This window comes from Mesocricetus auratus, unplaced genomic scaffold (genome assembly GCF_017639785.1).
Source record: "Mesocricetus auratus isolate SY011 unplaced genomic scaffold, BCM_Maur_2.0 Super-Scaffold_100676, whole genome shotgun sequence".
NCBI lineage: Eukaryota > Metazoa > Chordata > Mammalia > Rodentia > Cricetidae > Mesocricetus > Mesocricetus auratus.
Genome location: NW_024429266.1, coordinates 184,393,455 through 184,410,507, shown reverse-complemented (window position 1 = coordinate 184,410,507; position 17,053 = coordinate 184,393,455). Strand labels below are relative to the sequence as shown.

The 17,053-nt window shown below is 46.1% G+C and overlaps 1 protein-coding gene across 1 annotated transcript in view; it reads right to left on the bottom strand.

Annotated features, from left to right (window-relative positions):
- Positions 1-3,103: 3,103 nt before the first annotated feature.
- Positions 3,104-17,053, bottom strand: part of Ano2 (anoctamin 2) — a 332,087-nt gene continuing 318,137 nt past the window's right edge. The window contains exons 24-26 of the mRNA XM_040737100.1: positions 16,562-16,743; positions 6,245-6,350; positions 3,104-3,978 (exon numbers count right to left, since the gene is read on the bottom strand). Coding sequence (XP_040593034.1) covers positions 3,706-3,978; positions 6,245-6,350; positions 16,562-16,743 — 561 coding nt within the window. The 3' untranslated portion in view covers positions 3,104-3,705. The remainder of the gene's footprint in view (positions 3,979-6,244; positions 6,351-16,561; positions 16,744-17,053) is intronic.

Below are 17,053 nucleotides of genomic sequence, written 5' to 3'. Positions count from 1 at the left end.
GTGCGTGTCAGAACAGAAGCAGATGCTCACCCAGTCCCACCCCTTGACTTGTTGGATGGGCAACACGTCTTGGAAAACACACTGTTGGTAAAGTTGAGGAACCACTGACACAGGCAATGCAGGACAGCAGTTGACTGGGGAGTGGCTGGGGGGTTGTCACCACATCCTCTTGCTTTATACAATCAAGTGTTTAGATGGGACTTAAAGAAAGTATTGGAGGGTAAGAATGGACTAAGTCAGAGAAGACAACGGAGAAAGGGCATCACGGTTCTCTAGGAAAGATGTTGTACTGGAATGGAGGGGGCTAGGACAGAGCCCTAAAAGGCTGAAAAAGCAGGTGGTGGGCATGAAGACCACAGGCTACAGAGTCAACCTAGAACTTCAGTTTTCCCTGAAGTTTTCAGGGCAGTTGAAATGCATATTATTGGAACTTGCTGTCAACCTGGAGGAACACTCTCCAGAGATGAAAGAGTAAAGAAGCCCGTCTTTGTATTCCAGGCACATTAAATGAAAGGAACTCACATAGAGTCAGATCCTAGTCAGATTTTTGAATTGTGAGAATCAATTTTAAAATCTCACATGCACCAAAGCAGTAGAAACAAAGGACTCGAAAAGGAATGTCCATCAAGCCAGCTCCAGAGGCTGGTCCTCCAAAACCCTGGAAGAACATGGATTCATTGCCATAGCCACGATGTTTTGAAAAAGAAGATGATGACCTGAGAATGGCAAATCCAGCCAAGTCATCATTCCAATGTGAAAGCAGTCCAGAAATGCATCTGCTAAGGACATAGAGCACTCACATACCCCGTGTCTTAGATCAGGTTCTCTGAAAGCAGCCCCAAGATGAAGGTCTGGGAACTTAACAGAGAATGGGCTCCAGAGCGATGGGGGAGGGCAATGGAGGACAAGAGAATTGAGTAGAAGGAAAACCTGGGTACAGTAAGCACCAGGGGGTCCTCAACCACCCACCAGTACAGGGAGCTCAGGAACTGGGGGAATCCTCAAGGGTGATCCTGGATAGACACAGGGTGAACCTTAGTCTTGCTGTGCCTGTCCCTGAGAGAAGGCTATCCCAAAGCAAGGATATGATCTTGCCCTGGGAAGCTCCCTTATACTTCCCACAATTCTAAGAGGGTCTGATTTGTGACCATCACTAGATAGAGCTGTGAGCACCAGAACCAAAGGGATGCGACAGTATCTTTAACTAAGTGTGTATTCTGGCCAGCTAGTGAATGAATATGCTAATATAAAAATGCTACGGCTTTCTTATTCTTTCTTTTAAAAAGATTGGCTCATTATTTTATAAACAGAAGTGTTTTGTCTGTGTGTGTGTGTGTATGTGTGTGTGTGTGTGTGTGTACTACATACATTTAGTGCCCAAGGAGGCCAGAAGAAGGCACCGTATGGCCGGGGAACTAAAGTTGAAAATGGTTGTGTTGGGAACCAAACCAGAATCCTCTACAAGAGCAACAGATGCTCTTAACTGCTGAGCCATTTCTCCAGCCCCTCTCAAATCTTTCTTAACCCCAGATTTTGCCAGTCTACAGATTTGAAAGACATTGTAGAGCAAATTTGACCCTTTGGTTTCAACATTTAATTCTCAGTTCCAGAAACATCTCCCACAGGCCAGTGGCATCTCACACAGCCATTTAAATCAGATCTCTCTCTCTCTCTCTCTCTCTCTCTCTCTCTCTCTCTCTCTCTCTCTCTCTCTCTCTCTCTCTTCCTCTCCCTCTCTCCCACTCTCTCATTTTGTAACCAATGGCTAATGCATTTATAAGGTTATAAGCCAGACTTCCATTTATCTCACAGAAACACAAAGTGTGACAAAATCATAGCCGATATTTTGAGACAGGAACTTAGCAAATTTTACCTTTGTGCTCATATAAGAAATGTTTCCTATGATTTAAGACAGGAAGAAGTTGATCTGAAGAGTGCAGGCATCTCATGGATGGGGGTGTGACTCAGTCAGTGTTAAGTGGGCATCTTAGTGATGGAGACAAGACTTGATCATTGATTCTTCTCATGGCTTCTAGAAAGAGGAATACCCTGGAGACCCCCTCTTGTTTCACACTTAGAATCTCCATGCCATTAATTCTCCTTGAAGTGACACTTTCCTCTCATTGCCTACCCACTGGCCACACTGTCTGCAAGAGAGCTACATCTGTGGTCAGCTGTTGTCATGTTTCTATGCTACTCTACTTAGCACCCAGGCTCCAGGAGTAGTTACAGATATAATTATTGTTGGCTAAGGGATTCCTTGTACAGAAGTGATCTGGAATGTAGTGATCTGGGACATGGTTACCTGGGATTCTAAGAGGCATATGTGCCTTTACCACAAAGGAAGGGGCTACATTCTGGGGCAAGGGTTGGTGGTCAGTATAATCATGCATATGCCCAGGAGGGATCTAGAAAATGAAGGATATCCAATTCTGGCTACATCCATTCATCTTCAGGGTTTGCTGAAACACCAGGGAACCCTCTCTGCTTTCCTCTGGAGCAAGGCCTATTTTGTATCTGATAATCAGGCATTAACCAGTCAGACTGGCCTGCACGGAACTGGAAATGTGTCTAGATGGTGTGATATGACAGCTAGTCTCCGGACTGCAGGAGGAGCTGAGAAACATGATTGGCAGTGATGAGTGAGACTTGACCTTTACAACCAACTCTTCATGAAAATTTCCCAGAGAGTCCTGGAAAGCTGCTACCAACTGACTGTGTTAGCATTTCAATATGCACCTCTTGATACTCTATAATGAATATAAAATTGAGCCTCCACTCCTCTCTTTAACACCCCTTACCTGGCTCAACTGCTCTGAGTGTGCCCACACTTCCTGTACCCCCACACTTCCTGTGCCCCCATGTGCACTGTATTCTACCTAGTGTTTCTTCACTGCATTTATGATTATCTAAAACGCTACACAATGTGGGTTCATCATCTGTCCTCGGACTGCAAGCTCTGTCAGACAGGAATTTTCTCTTTTATCCCCTGCATAGAGGAGGAGGAGAAAAGAAAAGAGAGAGGAAAGCAGAAGAGAAAAGAAAGGAAAGGAGAGAAAAGAGGGAGGGAGAGGAGAAGAAACAAGCCATCAAAGACAAGGGATGCATTTAAAAAAATCTTTACACTGATTTTATTTTAAATCTGTACTTGCATAAAAGGTGGTTAGGTGTATTGTATCCAAGCATCCTTATCGCATGAACTTCAGATGAGCCCAGAGAGGACCTCTGTCCCTACCATCAGGCCCAGTGGCCACAGAAATTAGTCCTGTAACTCAGCCTTGTAGTGGCCCTAGTCGCAAGTGTCTCCAAGAGGTTGTTTTAGGGGGACAGTAGGAAGTGGGTAGTGATCAGGTATAGTGGGTGCTAGCATGGATGGGGCCCTGACTGCACTTCTTCCACCTAAAATGATGGTGGAGTGCAAGAAGGGGCCCCAGGGAATCTAGGGTTGAGAAACCCCCGTGGGGTACCAACTCCCCGAAAGGACACAACTCAAAAGAGGACCTAAAAGAAACGGAAACTTGGAGTTTCTGAGAAGCAGTACCGCTCCCTTCCCTCCCGCATGCTTTCACTTTTATTTTCCCTTCTGTAGCTCTCTCTTGGAGACACCTGCAAGTCAGTTCCCAGCAGAAGAGGAGCCATTGTGCTACAGGAACACGTGGTGTGCGCATGCGTCACATGCCTCTTCCGCTGCCAACTGAGGAAGGTTCACACGTTGGTGTGCTGGGACCCTGAGGATGCTATGCTGCCTGGCTGACTGCGGCCAGAGGGTGCATAGCTGGCTGCACGGCTCCTCCTGCTCCGATCCCCACCACCCTGGCTCCTCCGGGTGGGCTCATCCGCCAGTTTGACCTTCTCATGCTCCTCCTTCAGGAAGAAATCCACCAACAAGCTCTTCTCTTTCTTGATCTGGTCGCTGATGTCCGTGGGGATATCAGGAATCATCCAGTCCACGAGGACACTCAGGAACATCACTAGGTTCTGCCCAAATAAGGGATATGAAGAGTGAGGCTTGGCTTGGTGCTGTGATACATGAGGTCACAGGTGGACAATAGCTCATCACCGTCCACCCTGTCCCCTTCATAGTGACCATCCTGGTGCCCATACTTGGTGAGAAGGGAAGAAACTAAACAGAATGCTAGGCAACTCACTGGCTGAGTGATCTTTACCAGTAAGCCTAAGTGTCCTTTGATGTCCTTGCTGATAATGGTGTCCCATTAGTAAAATTACTACAACTTCAACCTATCCCCAAAGCAGCTGCAGTTAATACATGTCAAATACTGGCAATGGCAAGACATGGTAAGTGGCAGCTAGCTAGAGGGCCTTCCTTTCAGGAGGACCTAGTTACACCATACACAGAGTATCTTCACATATCATTTGTCCTAACACTTCCTGACTTGCTCTAGATTGGGGTCTACAAGGAAGTGACTAAAAAGCTCTCGACTGGGGCCTCCAGAGAAGTGACCACAGAGCACAGTGGCCTCTGTAGGGCTGCCACTGTGGCAGTTGCCCCATTCATCTTCCCAGCTGTCCCTCTGTCCTCAGTATTGGGGACCTTAGGTGTATTCACTGATATGGCTCTAGCCCAGCCCACCTACGTCTCATGGTCTCCTCATTCTGGCACTAACAGGGACTCTGCTTGCAGCTCTCCTTGGTTGATGCCAAGCTTTTACATACACTTGCATGAGGTTCCCTGCTGAGCGGCATCTCCTGGGATATACAGGTGGGCTAGGAAAGCCCTTCCTGGGAGCATCTTCTCTCTGAGGGAATGAGTATCAGGCTATGGTGCCTGGCATGGAACAATACAAGCCAGCATGTTCTGATTGCTGCTCGTTTCTCAAGTCTACCCTCCCCTCCCCACACATTCACCTAACACATTACTCAGCTTGTGATCATTTTCTGTCTGCAAACTACACACTTGTGTGTTTCCTTTTGGGAAACCATGACAGAAACAGCCCTCGAACTCTACGTCATGGTCCTGGGAGCTCAAGGAAAGACTTTGGGAGCAACTGCTTCCAGAGAATCCCAGTTATGTAGACTCTTCCTCTACCCACTGCCAACGATGTGAGAGGCCTGTGACATGTGACATATGGGCAAGTGAGGAGATGGAGTAGGGGGGCAGCAGGGGGTTGTCTAGGCAAGTTTTCAAACATATCAGCCCATCTCTACAGGGGAAGAATAGCGTCTTCTTTGGGTGAAAGACTAGCTGGTGGGCTTCTCTACATCCTGGGCTGGAGTCTGAGGGGCAGGACACCCTAGAGCCCCCCAGAGACCTGCCTTCAGGGAATACAAAAGCCAAGGGAGCTGAAGAGAAAAGGGTTGGCTTTGTGCTCTGGCCCCTGCTTAAAGACCAACAGGACCCTGAGTGGGAACTAGGGGCCCTGGAGCCCAGAGAAGCTCAGGGACAACGCAATTGGAGCTGTGGCTATTGTCAAAGATAGGTATCATGAGCTCGAGTTTGCTATTCATTCCGGGGGTGGCTAGATGACTCCTGCCAGCCCCTCCAACCAGATGTCTCCATGGTAAACAATGCTAACAAAGGAGAGACCCAAGAGCTCAGGAAGAAAGTTTCCGAACTTGAGACCTTTCTCAGGCTGACAGAAGGGATGTGCTGTTTGTCTGTCCCGGGGCTGAGACTCTTGTTTCAATAGCTCCTCATTTTCTTTTCTTCTCCAGTTTAAGTGGGCAAGTATCTCCACTCTGCAACTTACTCTACATCTGCCCGATAATTCCTCTCTGGGTTTTATTTATCTTTTGGCCAAGTCCGCCCATTCAAAGAAGCTCTCTCTGGGGACTCCTCCTGCTTTACGTTAACTGCTGCCTGCCATGTATGAAGTTCCCCATGTTGCAGCGCGCAAGTGGGCCCTGTATCCATTGCCCTCCATGCTCAGACTCAACCAACCATGGATCAAAAATAACAGAAAACAAAATCACACCGATGGGAACATGTGCAGGCTTGCGCTCCTAGTGTTTCTTAGACAAGACAGTTCAACACCTGCTCATGTTGAGTTTGCATTGCATTAGTTACCATGTCATCTAGCCATGAGCTAACGTATATGAGAGGATATTGGTGGGTTACATGCAAATGTGATGTCATTTGTTACAAAGGACTTTAAAACCCTGTCCCTCCCCCATATAAAGAGATGACTGTCCCATAAGCACCTGGCTATGAAGGGCAGACAGGGCATTATCACAGTCTTTCCTTGGGTATCCTGCATCCTGTCTAATTGTAACCTGAACAACTCACCTGGAAGATGATCACAAAGGCCAAACGGGCAGACAGGACAGACCAGTACTGCTTGGAAAACTCATATGGGTTTGGTGCCCATGGTGGCTCTCGATAATCCTTGAACCTGCCCAAAGAAAGATGGAATGCTCAGAATGGGTGGGGTCTGAGAGGCTGGTGAGACAGCTTAGCTGGTAAAGAGCCTGTTGTACAAGCATGTACTCCTGCATTTGGTCCAATAAAGGTGGGGGTGGTGGCATGTGATTGTCATCTCAGTACTGAGGAGGGAGAGACAGTCAGATTGCTGGGACTTGTCAACCAGCCTAGCCTACTTGGTGAGTCCCAGGCCCCAATGAAAGACTCCATCTCTGAAGATGGGTGGCTCCTGAGAACCAGCCTGAGGTTGATCTCTGCCATCTGTATCATGTATATAATGTGCAGACACATATACACATGCACACACACACACACACATACACTATACACACAGCTGCAAACCACATGAACATAAATCCACTAAATAAATAGTTAAAATGAAAATATACATAAAGAGTATACACTGAAGGCAAGGGAGATATGCCTATGAATGAAATCTCAAGATTTGAACAACAGATTAGCTCTTCGCTGTTGAATCTAGAAAATAGGAGACAAAGAGGAAATCTGTAGCCCAACTAACAATTTCCTTGGGATATAAGAGTCCAAGTCCACAAAAGTCAGCCTGGGGTCGCATTTTCTCTCTCCCAATCACCTCCCAAAGCTTCCTTTGATATCAGGATGTAGTTCCTAGAGGGGCCACAGATGAGCGTGACCTAGGTCAGTGTGGCAATCATATCTTCCAATTATTCTGATAGGGGCTTCCCGATGCCCCATTCTGTGCTGTGACCAGTCTCCAGATCCCATGTAGATCCCAGCAGGTCACCCTGGGGTTCTTAGCCAGAAGTTTTGGAGGTAATCTTGTTTCCCAGCTGTACCACTGAGCCAAAAGAAAGCTGACCCAAGTCCAAGGAGGAGGTTGGGTGAATTGGGGCAAGGATTATAAATAACGAAGCTTGGTCAACAGTCTTTCTCATCAATATTTCCATGATCTATCCATGTGCTTTATCAAACATCAATGTCTAACATGAGCTTCTGCCTCCTCAGACCCACAGAGAAACCCCATGCTTTATTTCCTGTCTCTGCCTCTTCATCCCTATTTTGCAGTGAAGCATGCTACAGATATCTCATTTTCTAACCCCGGAAAAATGACAATTTTGGTGTCAGCACTATGATATTCACACATCCATTTCATCCATGGAATTCAACAAGTCTTTTAAATGAAAGTACAGGAGCCCCTAGGGTAGCAGAAGAATTGGGATGGCGCCAGGCCATCCAGTAGTGTCTGTGACTTCTGAGGAAGCAAAGTAGAGACCCTACCCAGGAAGAGACATCATACACAGGACACATCGCCTGCCTCCAGTCCTGTGCAAGAGAAAGCATGTTCCTGCATGTTTTGTATTGTAATTCTCCCAGCATACTCATGCAGGTATCCCACATAGCATGGCAGGAACCTGGAGGGCTCAGAATTCAAGTATGTGGTCAGAGATTCACGGCCAGGCAGAGATAGAGGCAAGGTGAGGCTGTAAACATGGCTGGATCCAGGCTCACCCCTATTGTCACAGAGCACTTCATCAGCAGGTGAAGTTGGAGGTGGCTTCATAAGCAGAAGTTCTCTGGTTCCTTCGCTGGGCATGAAGGAACCAGCGCTGTAAGAGTTCCACGGTAAAGCACAATGGCTTCCAGTTCCCAAGGAGAGGCTAGAACATTTGAGTCAGAGGGAAAGTAATGTATGCACAAAGAAAAGGCCAGAGCAACGGAGGTGGCAACAGAAAGAGACGAGCTGCATGGCAGACACTGGTCTTCCCACTAGGCCTTGGCCAGAGACCAGGAGCTTCCACCTCACTGCCCGGCTCCCCCGCTGCCAACAGCTGATCGCAGCTGTTGCGAGCTTGAGTTGACATCTGGCTGAAAAGCAAAGCTAACTGCAGCCCAGCAGAACAAGGTATTCGGATCATCCCCGGCTGAGGACAGGAACATGGAAAGCTACACAGAATGCTTGCTAGCTTGCTAGTAGGGAAAGCGAGAGAGACAACACGAGCTGGGAGGGGAAAAGGGAGAGGGAGGGAGAGGGAGGGAGAGGGAAAGAGACAAAGAGAGGAGTGGGGGTTGAAATCATGTAAGCCAAGTGAATAAGATGTTTTGGAAATGGAGAAAAACCTTTCTAGACTTGCCTAGTCTTCTGCTGTATGCAAATCAGGATCTACTCATTTCCAATCTTCTAGAGGAGGGGTACCACCCCTGCCAGGGCCTGCCATGGGGCTATCCCTCCCCAGGCATAACCCAGTTCCCCCTGGCTGCAATGAAAGTCCATTTCTTCCATTTCCTAGCTCCGGCTGTGAAGGAACAGCTGCTCACTGAACTTGGTATGAGAGCCACTGCATGCTCCTCCCCTTCCAGTCTGAAAAGAATCCATAAATAATCGAATTGGGCTTCCAACTCTGCTACTAACTTAGCACAGCTTTTTGGACTGTCGCTTTGCCCTCCCCTGGTGTCCAAAGCATGTTTTGAATCTAATAGACACATTCATGTGATGGAGGACTTGGGGTGGTGGGGATGGCCTGCACAGAGATCTGTCCAGAAAGATTGCCCTGAAGACAGCGCGATGCCGAGTGAAGGGGGGCTTTGCTGTATGGTACCGAAGCCACACCACAGAAAGCAGTGATGAGGACCTTCACACGCGCTGAATGTGTTCACATTCCTCTTTCTAAAGTAGCTTCCTGACCTATAGCAAAAACAAATCTCATTTTACATTAATGAGTGGACATACAATATCGAAATGAATGTGACACAAAATGTAAACTTTATTGTATGCAATGAATTGATAGCTTGCTTTAGCTCACCCTAGCTCATCCTCTTCTGTTCCTCCATCCATTCCATTCTACTCTGTCCCATTCCTCCAAAGGCTGTTTGTGACCCATTGAAGTGATTTCACAATCACTAATGAACCGTGATTCATCATTTGAAGAGCACAGATTCCAGTAGGCTTGTGCCACTGGATACATAACTGGTTGTTTACATGCCAATGTCAGTTCGGGTTACATAATTTTCTTTTTTGAAATGTGATCCTAAGCAGTCAGGCTTATCAAATGTTTTCTCTAAGTAACTAGAAGACACTTGCTAAACAAAGAGACAATAAGCTTAAAGAATACAAGTATCTTCAAAAGGCAGGTGGCTAATGGACCTCATTGTTCTCGCTGCTTGGGGAGCGATCTGCGGTGCCTGTTTCGTTTTTTAAAATCCAGTGCTCAGCACTGAGGGAAGTGTGTGTTTTCAAGACAAGTGAAGGTTTGAAGGCCACTTCCAGTACCAAAGTCCTCCTTGACTGTTGTTCTCCAAGGGCCCAGGTGTTGAAGCCTTGGTCCCTTGTGTTGCTCTGTTGGAAGGTGATGGAAGCTCAAAGAGGTGGGGACCGCCGGGCAGTGGTGGTGCACACCTTTAATCCCAGCACTCGGGAGGCAGAAGCAGGTGGATCTCTGTGAGTTCGAGGCCAGGCTGGACCAACAGCCTCCAAAACAATACAGAGAAACCTTGTCTCACAAAACCAAAAGAAAAAAAAAAGAGGTGGGGACCAGTTGGAAGTCTTTTGGTCAACTGGGGTGTGAAAGAGGTTGTGAGACCCTTTTCCTTCTCTTCTTCTCCCTTGTGGTCTCTGCCACACGCTCCTTCCTTCCATGGTGTTTCCTTGCTGCAGGCCCAAAGCTAAACTTTTGAAAAAAAATCAAGTGCCAAACAAACTTTTTATCTTTATAAATTGCTCATCTTGGATATTTTTTTTACAGTGACAGAAAGATGACTAACACAGTCTTCATGCAAGTTACTCCATGTCCTGACACCGGTGTTCTCGTCCACATTAGCCTAAGCCTTCATTCCCCATGTTGTTATGCATCAGCTTCAAGAAGTCAGTAACTGCCTGGTCCATCACAGGAAACCACCCAATGTAGGCTGAGTGTCCCTTAGTGAAATGTCGGGTACTAGAAGGACTGCAGATTTCAGAATAGCTTCCTATTTTGGAATGCTTGCTTACATTTAAGGCATCTGGGGACTGGGACTGGAGCAACACCATGAAATTCATTGATGATTTAAACCCTCCTTTCACACATAGGCTGAAGGTAGTTTTACATGCTACATTTGAATCATGGCACTCATGTAGCAAAGTTCAGTTTTCCATGTGTGATCTAATGTTAATACAAATCATCTCAAACTTCTGTGAACTTCATATTTTGGATTTGTGGATTTGGAATGCTGTAGTAACTATTATTTGTCATTTTGCTGAAGGTGACTTATGACTTAAGACAGTGCATACAGACAACTTTTTCCAATCCTCCTGGCTTCTGGAGAAGGTTTCTAAACACTCAAGTTCCAGACCGGTGTTGTCTATGACCATCAGAGGAGGCGGCCTCCTCTAGGATTCCATCTGGGTAAATGGCACAAGCTAGGAGAGACTCTGGCTAATGGAGGAGGCCCTGAGACCTGGGAAGTATAGCTTTTGTTTATCATCTCTCATGAGCTCCAACAACAGACAATCTCCCCTGAGCAGTCTCAGTTTTCCAACATTACCATGAGTGGCCACAACACGCAGTGAGACAGTCCATTGTGGTAGGAAGGATGACTGTAGGAACTTGTTCACGAAGTAAGGCAAGGCTGTCAACCTCAGAACTAACTTGTTTCCACCAGAGAATGCCCCACCTCTCAGGAGTTTCAGAACCTTCCAGAACAGCACCAGCAGCCAGGTACCAAGCATTCAAGCAAATCCGTGGGAGCACATCCCACATCTGAACCACATCAAATGCACAGATAGAGAGGAAAGAGAGACCCCCGCCCAGCGGTACCATCCTCATTCCATCTTCATCTAGAGGGTAGTCAGTGGCTGTGAGATCTGCCACAACCATGAAAACAAAATTGCTAAGGGGGGGGGCAGACAAAGCAATACTGAGGGGGCTGGTCACCCACCGTCAAGAAAAACTTGTTCTTAGATGAAGTGTTAGCTCCATAATGAATCAATTAGTGAATGCCTTTCTTGACTCCAAAGAGTGGTGTGAAAAAAAAATTCTTAAACAGCCCCACTAGAATTAAATTTCATATTAATACTGAAACAGTTATGCATGATACTTTCAGACCATCTGAGCTGCCTTTAAAATGCCGCCTGAAACCAGCTTTTAGCAGAGGAGAACAGTAGAGGCAATTAGGAGCTAATGAGAACCGTGTCATTCCAACAGTTGGTAAAGATCAGGAAGCCAGCCGACACCTGGGAAAACCAGCTACCTCTGGTGTCACCATGGGACAGATGTGAGGCAGCCATAGGCTGGCAGGGAAAGCACCTCTTCAAAGGCTTTGCACAGGACCTTGGGAATATGGAAGTGCTTATGCCCAGAAGAACCTAGCAGGAGCCACTTGAGGGTGCCTGCTTCTGCAACTTCAACACCTCCAAGCAGGCCAGCTGGGGTGATGGTGCCCATGTGTGTTCTTGCCCCGGTGAACTCCCTACTTCCTCCCTGCTGAGTCGGGAACTGAGATGCTATTCAGACCCCAGGGCAAGGTGGCTGCTTGATCTTGTCAAATGATCACTAATCATGTCTGCTTGCTGACATCTTGGGACTGCTTGAGGAGCAGTCCTGCTGGAGCAGTTCAATAGCTGAAGTCAGAATGTCTCCAGAAACATTGGGTTTGCCTCTCAAAGCTGCAGATCGGCAGTCAAAGGCATGTCTTCATATCCACCACAATTTTTAAGACCACTATCCCTGATAAACTTAGGTCGGAGACCAAGACCTCAGTTTTATGTGACCATATTTCAGAGATTGTTGACGGCTGAGAATAAGAAAGACCATCAAGTTTCCAAGGCTATTTGCCAGAAAAATCAATGTAAACTTCATTTCCTGATGCAGAAGCAATCATAGAGCTGGGCTCTAGGGCTAGAGACTTGCATCTGACTCTCACAGCATTTTATCTCCATCTGCCATATTCAATTCTCTCTCTCTCTCTCTCTCTCTCTCTCTCTCTCTCTCTCTCTCTCTCTCTCTCTCTCTCTCTCGTCTCTCTCCCTCTCCCTCTCCCCCCCGCTCTCTCAGACCTACATTATGTAGATGTTTCCATCAACAATTCTTAATATGTTTGACACACTAGACAATTGCTGACCCTGCTCCCTAGACATCCACTTACATTTGAGTAGGCATCTTATCTTCAACATAATCCAGTCACCTTAACTGTCCACAGAGAGACAACACCCTGAAGACTCCACACACATCACTGTGACCAATACATTCTGAATCTGACATCTGTTTCTCCTTCTCCTTCTAGCCTCTGTCTTGGATACAGTGTTCTGCATGCACCCCCTTCACCACCCAACATCCCCTTTGGCACTCTGTTCTCCACTATTGCTGCCTTCAATCTGTTTGACAGCCAGACTGGCTTTGCCATATGAATATGGTATTCCAACAGAATTATTTGTAAACCAGATATAATAGTCCATACCTGCAATTCAAGCTTTAAATTTTTTTCTTAAAATGTATTAGCACTTTATTATAAAGGACTTACAAATAAATAGCATCATGCAACAAAACTAACCAGACACGAAGTCTGTGCATCTCAGATACAGATACAGATACAGAACAGCTATTCTGAAGCTGTGACACTTCCCATAGGATTTCACAATTTCACCATTAAATGTATCTGTATGCACTTATCTACTACCCAAAAGCGAAAGATCCCTGACTAAGTTAAAACTCAGACAATAATTAGCTTTATGTCTTATTTTGTAACTCAAATTCCCATACTCTTTTAAAGGGGGGAGAAGGCAAAGGGGTTGTGAGTTCAAAGCCAGCCTAGGCTACATAGTCATTTGGCCAGCTCAAGCTACATGAGATGACCCAATCTCAAGTAAACAAACAAAGCAAAAACATAAAATAGATGATTCCTGTGGCCACTGAATTCCTCATTCTTCATGTTACATCTCCTTTGAATGCTTACCCCAAATGTTTACCTCTGAGTGAGATGCAGGGCTGTCCCTTCATTGACTCCATTGGATGTTACTAGACTGGCATTTTAATCACCTGATCACAGCCTCACCTGCTCCATCAGGACCTTGAGATAGAAGCATTGTGGTGTTCTGGACTGCAGAACCTGTATCAGGGTTTTTACACACATTTGCACAATGACCCACCATCCTCATTGGTACCGAAACCCACTGCTCCAAAGGTCATTCCAGATTGATGCTAGGATGATTTGTTTACACAGATGCGTTGTCTTGGCAGAAGCATAGAAATAAAGTACACCTCCTATACATGTCCCTACTGGTAATTCTGTCACTCGTTGCCAGCAGGCTTCTTTTTGGGGGCTGGAGACAGGGTTTCTCTGTGTAGCTTTGTAGACCAGGCTGATCTCAAAATCACAGAGATCTGCTTGCCTCTGCTAAATCTTTCTTTCCATCTCCCCCATCATGCTGTGTGTGTGTGTGTGTGTGTGTGTGTGTGTGTGTATTTGTTCACAGGAGTACAGAGGACAGCCTGTGCTGGCAGTCCTTGTCTTCCATTATCTTTGAGATGGGTCTTTTGTTCAGCACCTGGCCAGCTGACTGGTCCGTGGGCTTCAGGGAATTCTCTGGTGTGTGCCTACCATCTTCCCGTAGGAGCACTGGGATTACAGATGCACTGTACTGTATCCAGCCTTGTGTGGGCTTGGGGGATTTGAACTCAGATCCTCATGCTTTCATGGCAACAGCTTTACCCTCTAAACCATCTCCCCATGAGAATGATTTTGCACAGGTTAATATAGCACCACAGTTTCATTTACTTGTATAGAAACTATGAAGATACTGTCAGAGTTTTGTACGTAACTGGCTGGGAAATCCAGAGACTTTAAGGCAGATGCAGGAAGCTCACCACTGTGTGTGCTGACACGTGCCCTAACAATGCTTTGGGGTCCTGAGCCTTTGCAGTATGGAATAAATAGAAGAAAGTCTGCCTGATTTGTCATGACAGCTGATACTGGTCCCATGGTGCTTGAAAACACAGTCGCATTGAATAGAGCAGTTGGGAAAGACAGAATTTAGACTTGTTCGATTGAGTTAAGCCTTGTTCAAAATGAGACCTAGCCCCCAGCTCCCAATGTGGAGCCATTTAAGTCAGTGTGTTTAGGAAACATAACTGTTACTTGGTGATCTGGAGTCAGGGGGAAGAAAGACCCATGGTGATCTATGACAGACAGGTGCTTCTAGACCTGCTGAAGGGACAGGTGGCATTAGCCTTGACTCTAACTGCTAACAGTGGGCACCTGCGCTCTTGGAGAAACAGGAGCTGAGCTTTAGTCTGTAATCTTAGAGAACTCCCAGCCTTCCCAGCTTCCTAAGTCTCACCAGTTTCTTTTGATTCCACTTTTTCTTCTTCCCTCCCTTTTTTCTTTTTTTTCCAGGGCCTGTTTTTTTTTTCTGAAAATCTATTGACTGGCTTAACGGGCAAAACTAGAGCAGACCCATATCTTACTAGAAGAGTCTTGCAGCTCTGACACAGACCTTCCACATTAGAGAACTTGGCTGTTGGATCAACACACCAAAATCCAGCACCATGGACAGACAGTCTGGCAAACCAGCCAGAAATAGAGGCCTGGGTAGTGCCTGGTGTAAGAATAAATCCACATGCAAGAGGACTTCTGAGGACTGGGTAGTTTGTATCACTAGGTGTAAAACCCCTTGAGACATCTATTTTTATATAAACTAATGGGTAAGTCCACTTGTCTGTTGGGGACCTGGTCCCTGCTGTTTCTTCTTCTCTTGGTGGGCTACCATTAGTGTCTTGAATTGAGCATGAGGATGGCCATCTGTTTAAATCAGAGGTCAGCCAGCTGTCTGGCTTGGAATGACCCAATCATCTCATCTCATGGTCTCAGACTGTGGAGCTGAGATTAAGCATCTCTCTTAGGAGAGTCTGACTTTGCATTCCAAGGCAAAAGCATGAGTGCATGCTCACTGTTTTGACTACACTGAGATTCCAATCTCACCACAGTCAGAATGTCCACCCTCAAAACAACCAAACAATGTTGGTGGGAGGAATGCAAATTAGTATAGTCTCTATGGAAATCAGTATAGAGTACCTCACAAAAATAAATAAAACCACCACCGAGCAGTCAAGTTTCTTCACCCATGTGTACATTTACAAAGCAACCTACGTGAGCACACAATAGAGACAGATGTGTTTTGAGACAGAAATTCACTATGTAGACCAAGCTGGCTTTGAATTCACAGAAATCCACTTGCCTCTGCTGGGATTAAAGGGATGTGCCACCATGACTGTCCCTGAATATCTGTGTTTAGCACGGATCTATTCACAATAACTAAGAATTGGAATCAGCTTAGATGGCCATCAGTAAATGAATGGATAAAGGAAATGTCTCTCTGTCTGTCTGCACTGAGATTCTAATCTCTCCATAGTAAAAATCCCACAGTGTCTTATAAGATCAGGTTCTAGAACCTTCCTTGACATGTCAAGAGAACCACAGTTTGCCAGCCATGTCCAGACTCAGCCTCCCTCATATGTACCACATATCTTGTGAAAAAAACTCATCTCTTTTTCTCTTAATCCCTCTGTGACTCTAGTCCATGCCCACCGCAGTTCAAATCTCAGTGACGCAGCAGCTCAGATGGCTCCCCGTGCTCTCCAAACCCTAGTCCATCTTCCTCTTTGAAACCATATCAGTTACCTATCATGTCATAGTGAAGATGCTGAAGGATTTCACAGCTTCTGGTGTGTTCTTCATGTTATCATAATTCAGCATCTTGGCTTATATGATCCTGGGCGTTCTGATACAACCTCATATTGTTTTCCAGTACTTTCTTCTCAAATGTCCTCCTTAACTGAAACTCCACTGTTGGGCTCCATCCTGGAGCACCTTCCCTTTCTGATATTCAACTCCTTGCAGCTCATCCAGGAAGTTTATCTTTTCCACTCTAGACCCTTGTCATCTCCATGTCATCCTTCGAATACCCGCTGTGTACATGGGCCTACATGTAATTCTACATGATGTTTGACTTTGTTATTTCCTATCCTTGACGGCAAGCTAAAAGTTAGATAGCACTAGATCTACTCTGTAGCATCTAACAGAGACACTTAATAATATTTACTGATTCAATTAAGTGAATTCATGACAATTGGGATGAATAGGAGATGGAGAGTAAAAAGAAGGAGGCTCCCTCCAGGTCCTCTAAGTAACTCTTCGAATCTACTGCCCCGACCCTCCTCCACCACACTATTTTACCTGCAAAACTGAACCTCCTGGTCAAACTGTGAGTTTTCTGGCTGTGTTCCCTCCTTCAGCTGGCTGACATTGAAGAAGGAGAGGGTGTGGTTCACGAAGCCGTGTAGAGTTCCATTGTGACTATAGGAGTACTGGTACACAAGACGGGGGATAAAGTCGGAGGTGACAGCGATGACAAAAGCCTAGGAGACAGAATCACTGGTTTGAATGGGTGGTGTCTAGAAGGCACAGGGGCCATGTGAATGAGGGACTGTCCACTTTGTGGCACACCATCAAGAGGAGCTACAAGGGTTGGCATGGAAACATCCACAGTATGCTCAAGTGTCTATCCTGAAGTTCATATGGCTCACAGTTCTGGACAAAGGAAGTGACAACATTGAGTGTTAGAAGCTTCTATGTACCTCTAAGATACTTGGACTGACACTGCTATTGACTGAGCCCAACAGAGTTCAAGGTATTCTGAGAAAATCACTTGTAGTGATGGCAGTGGCA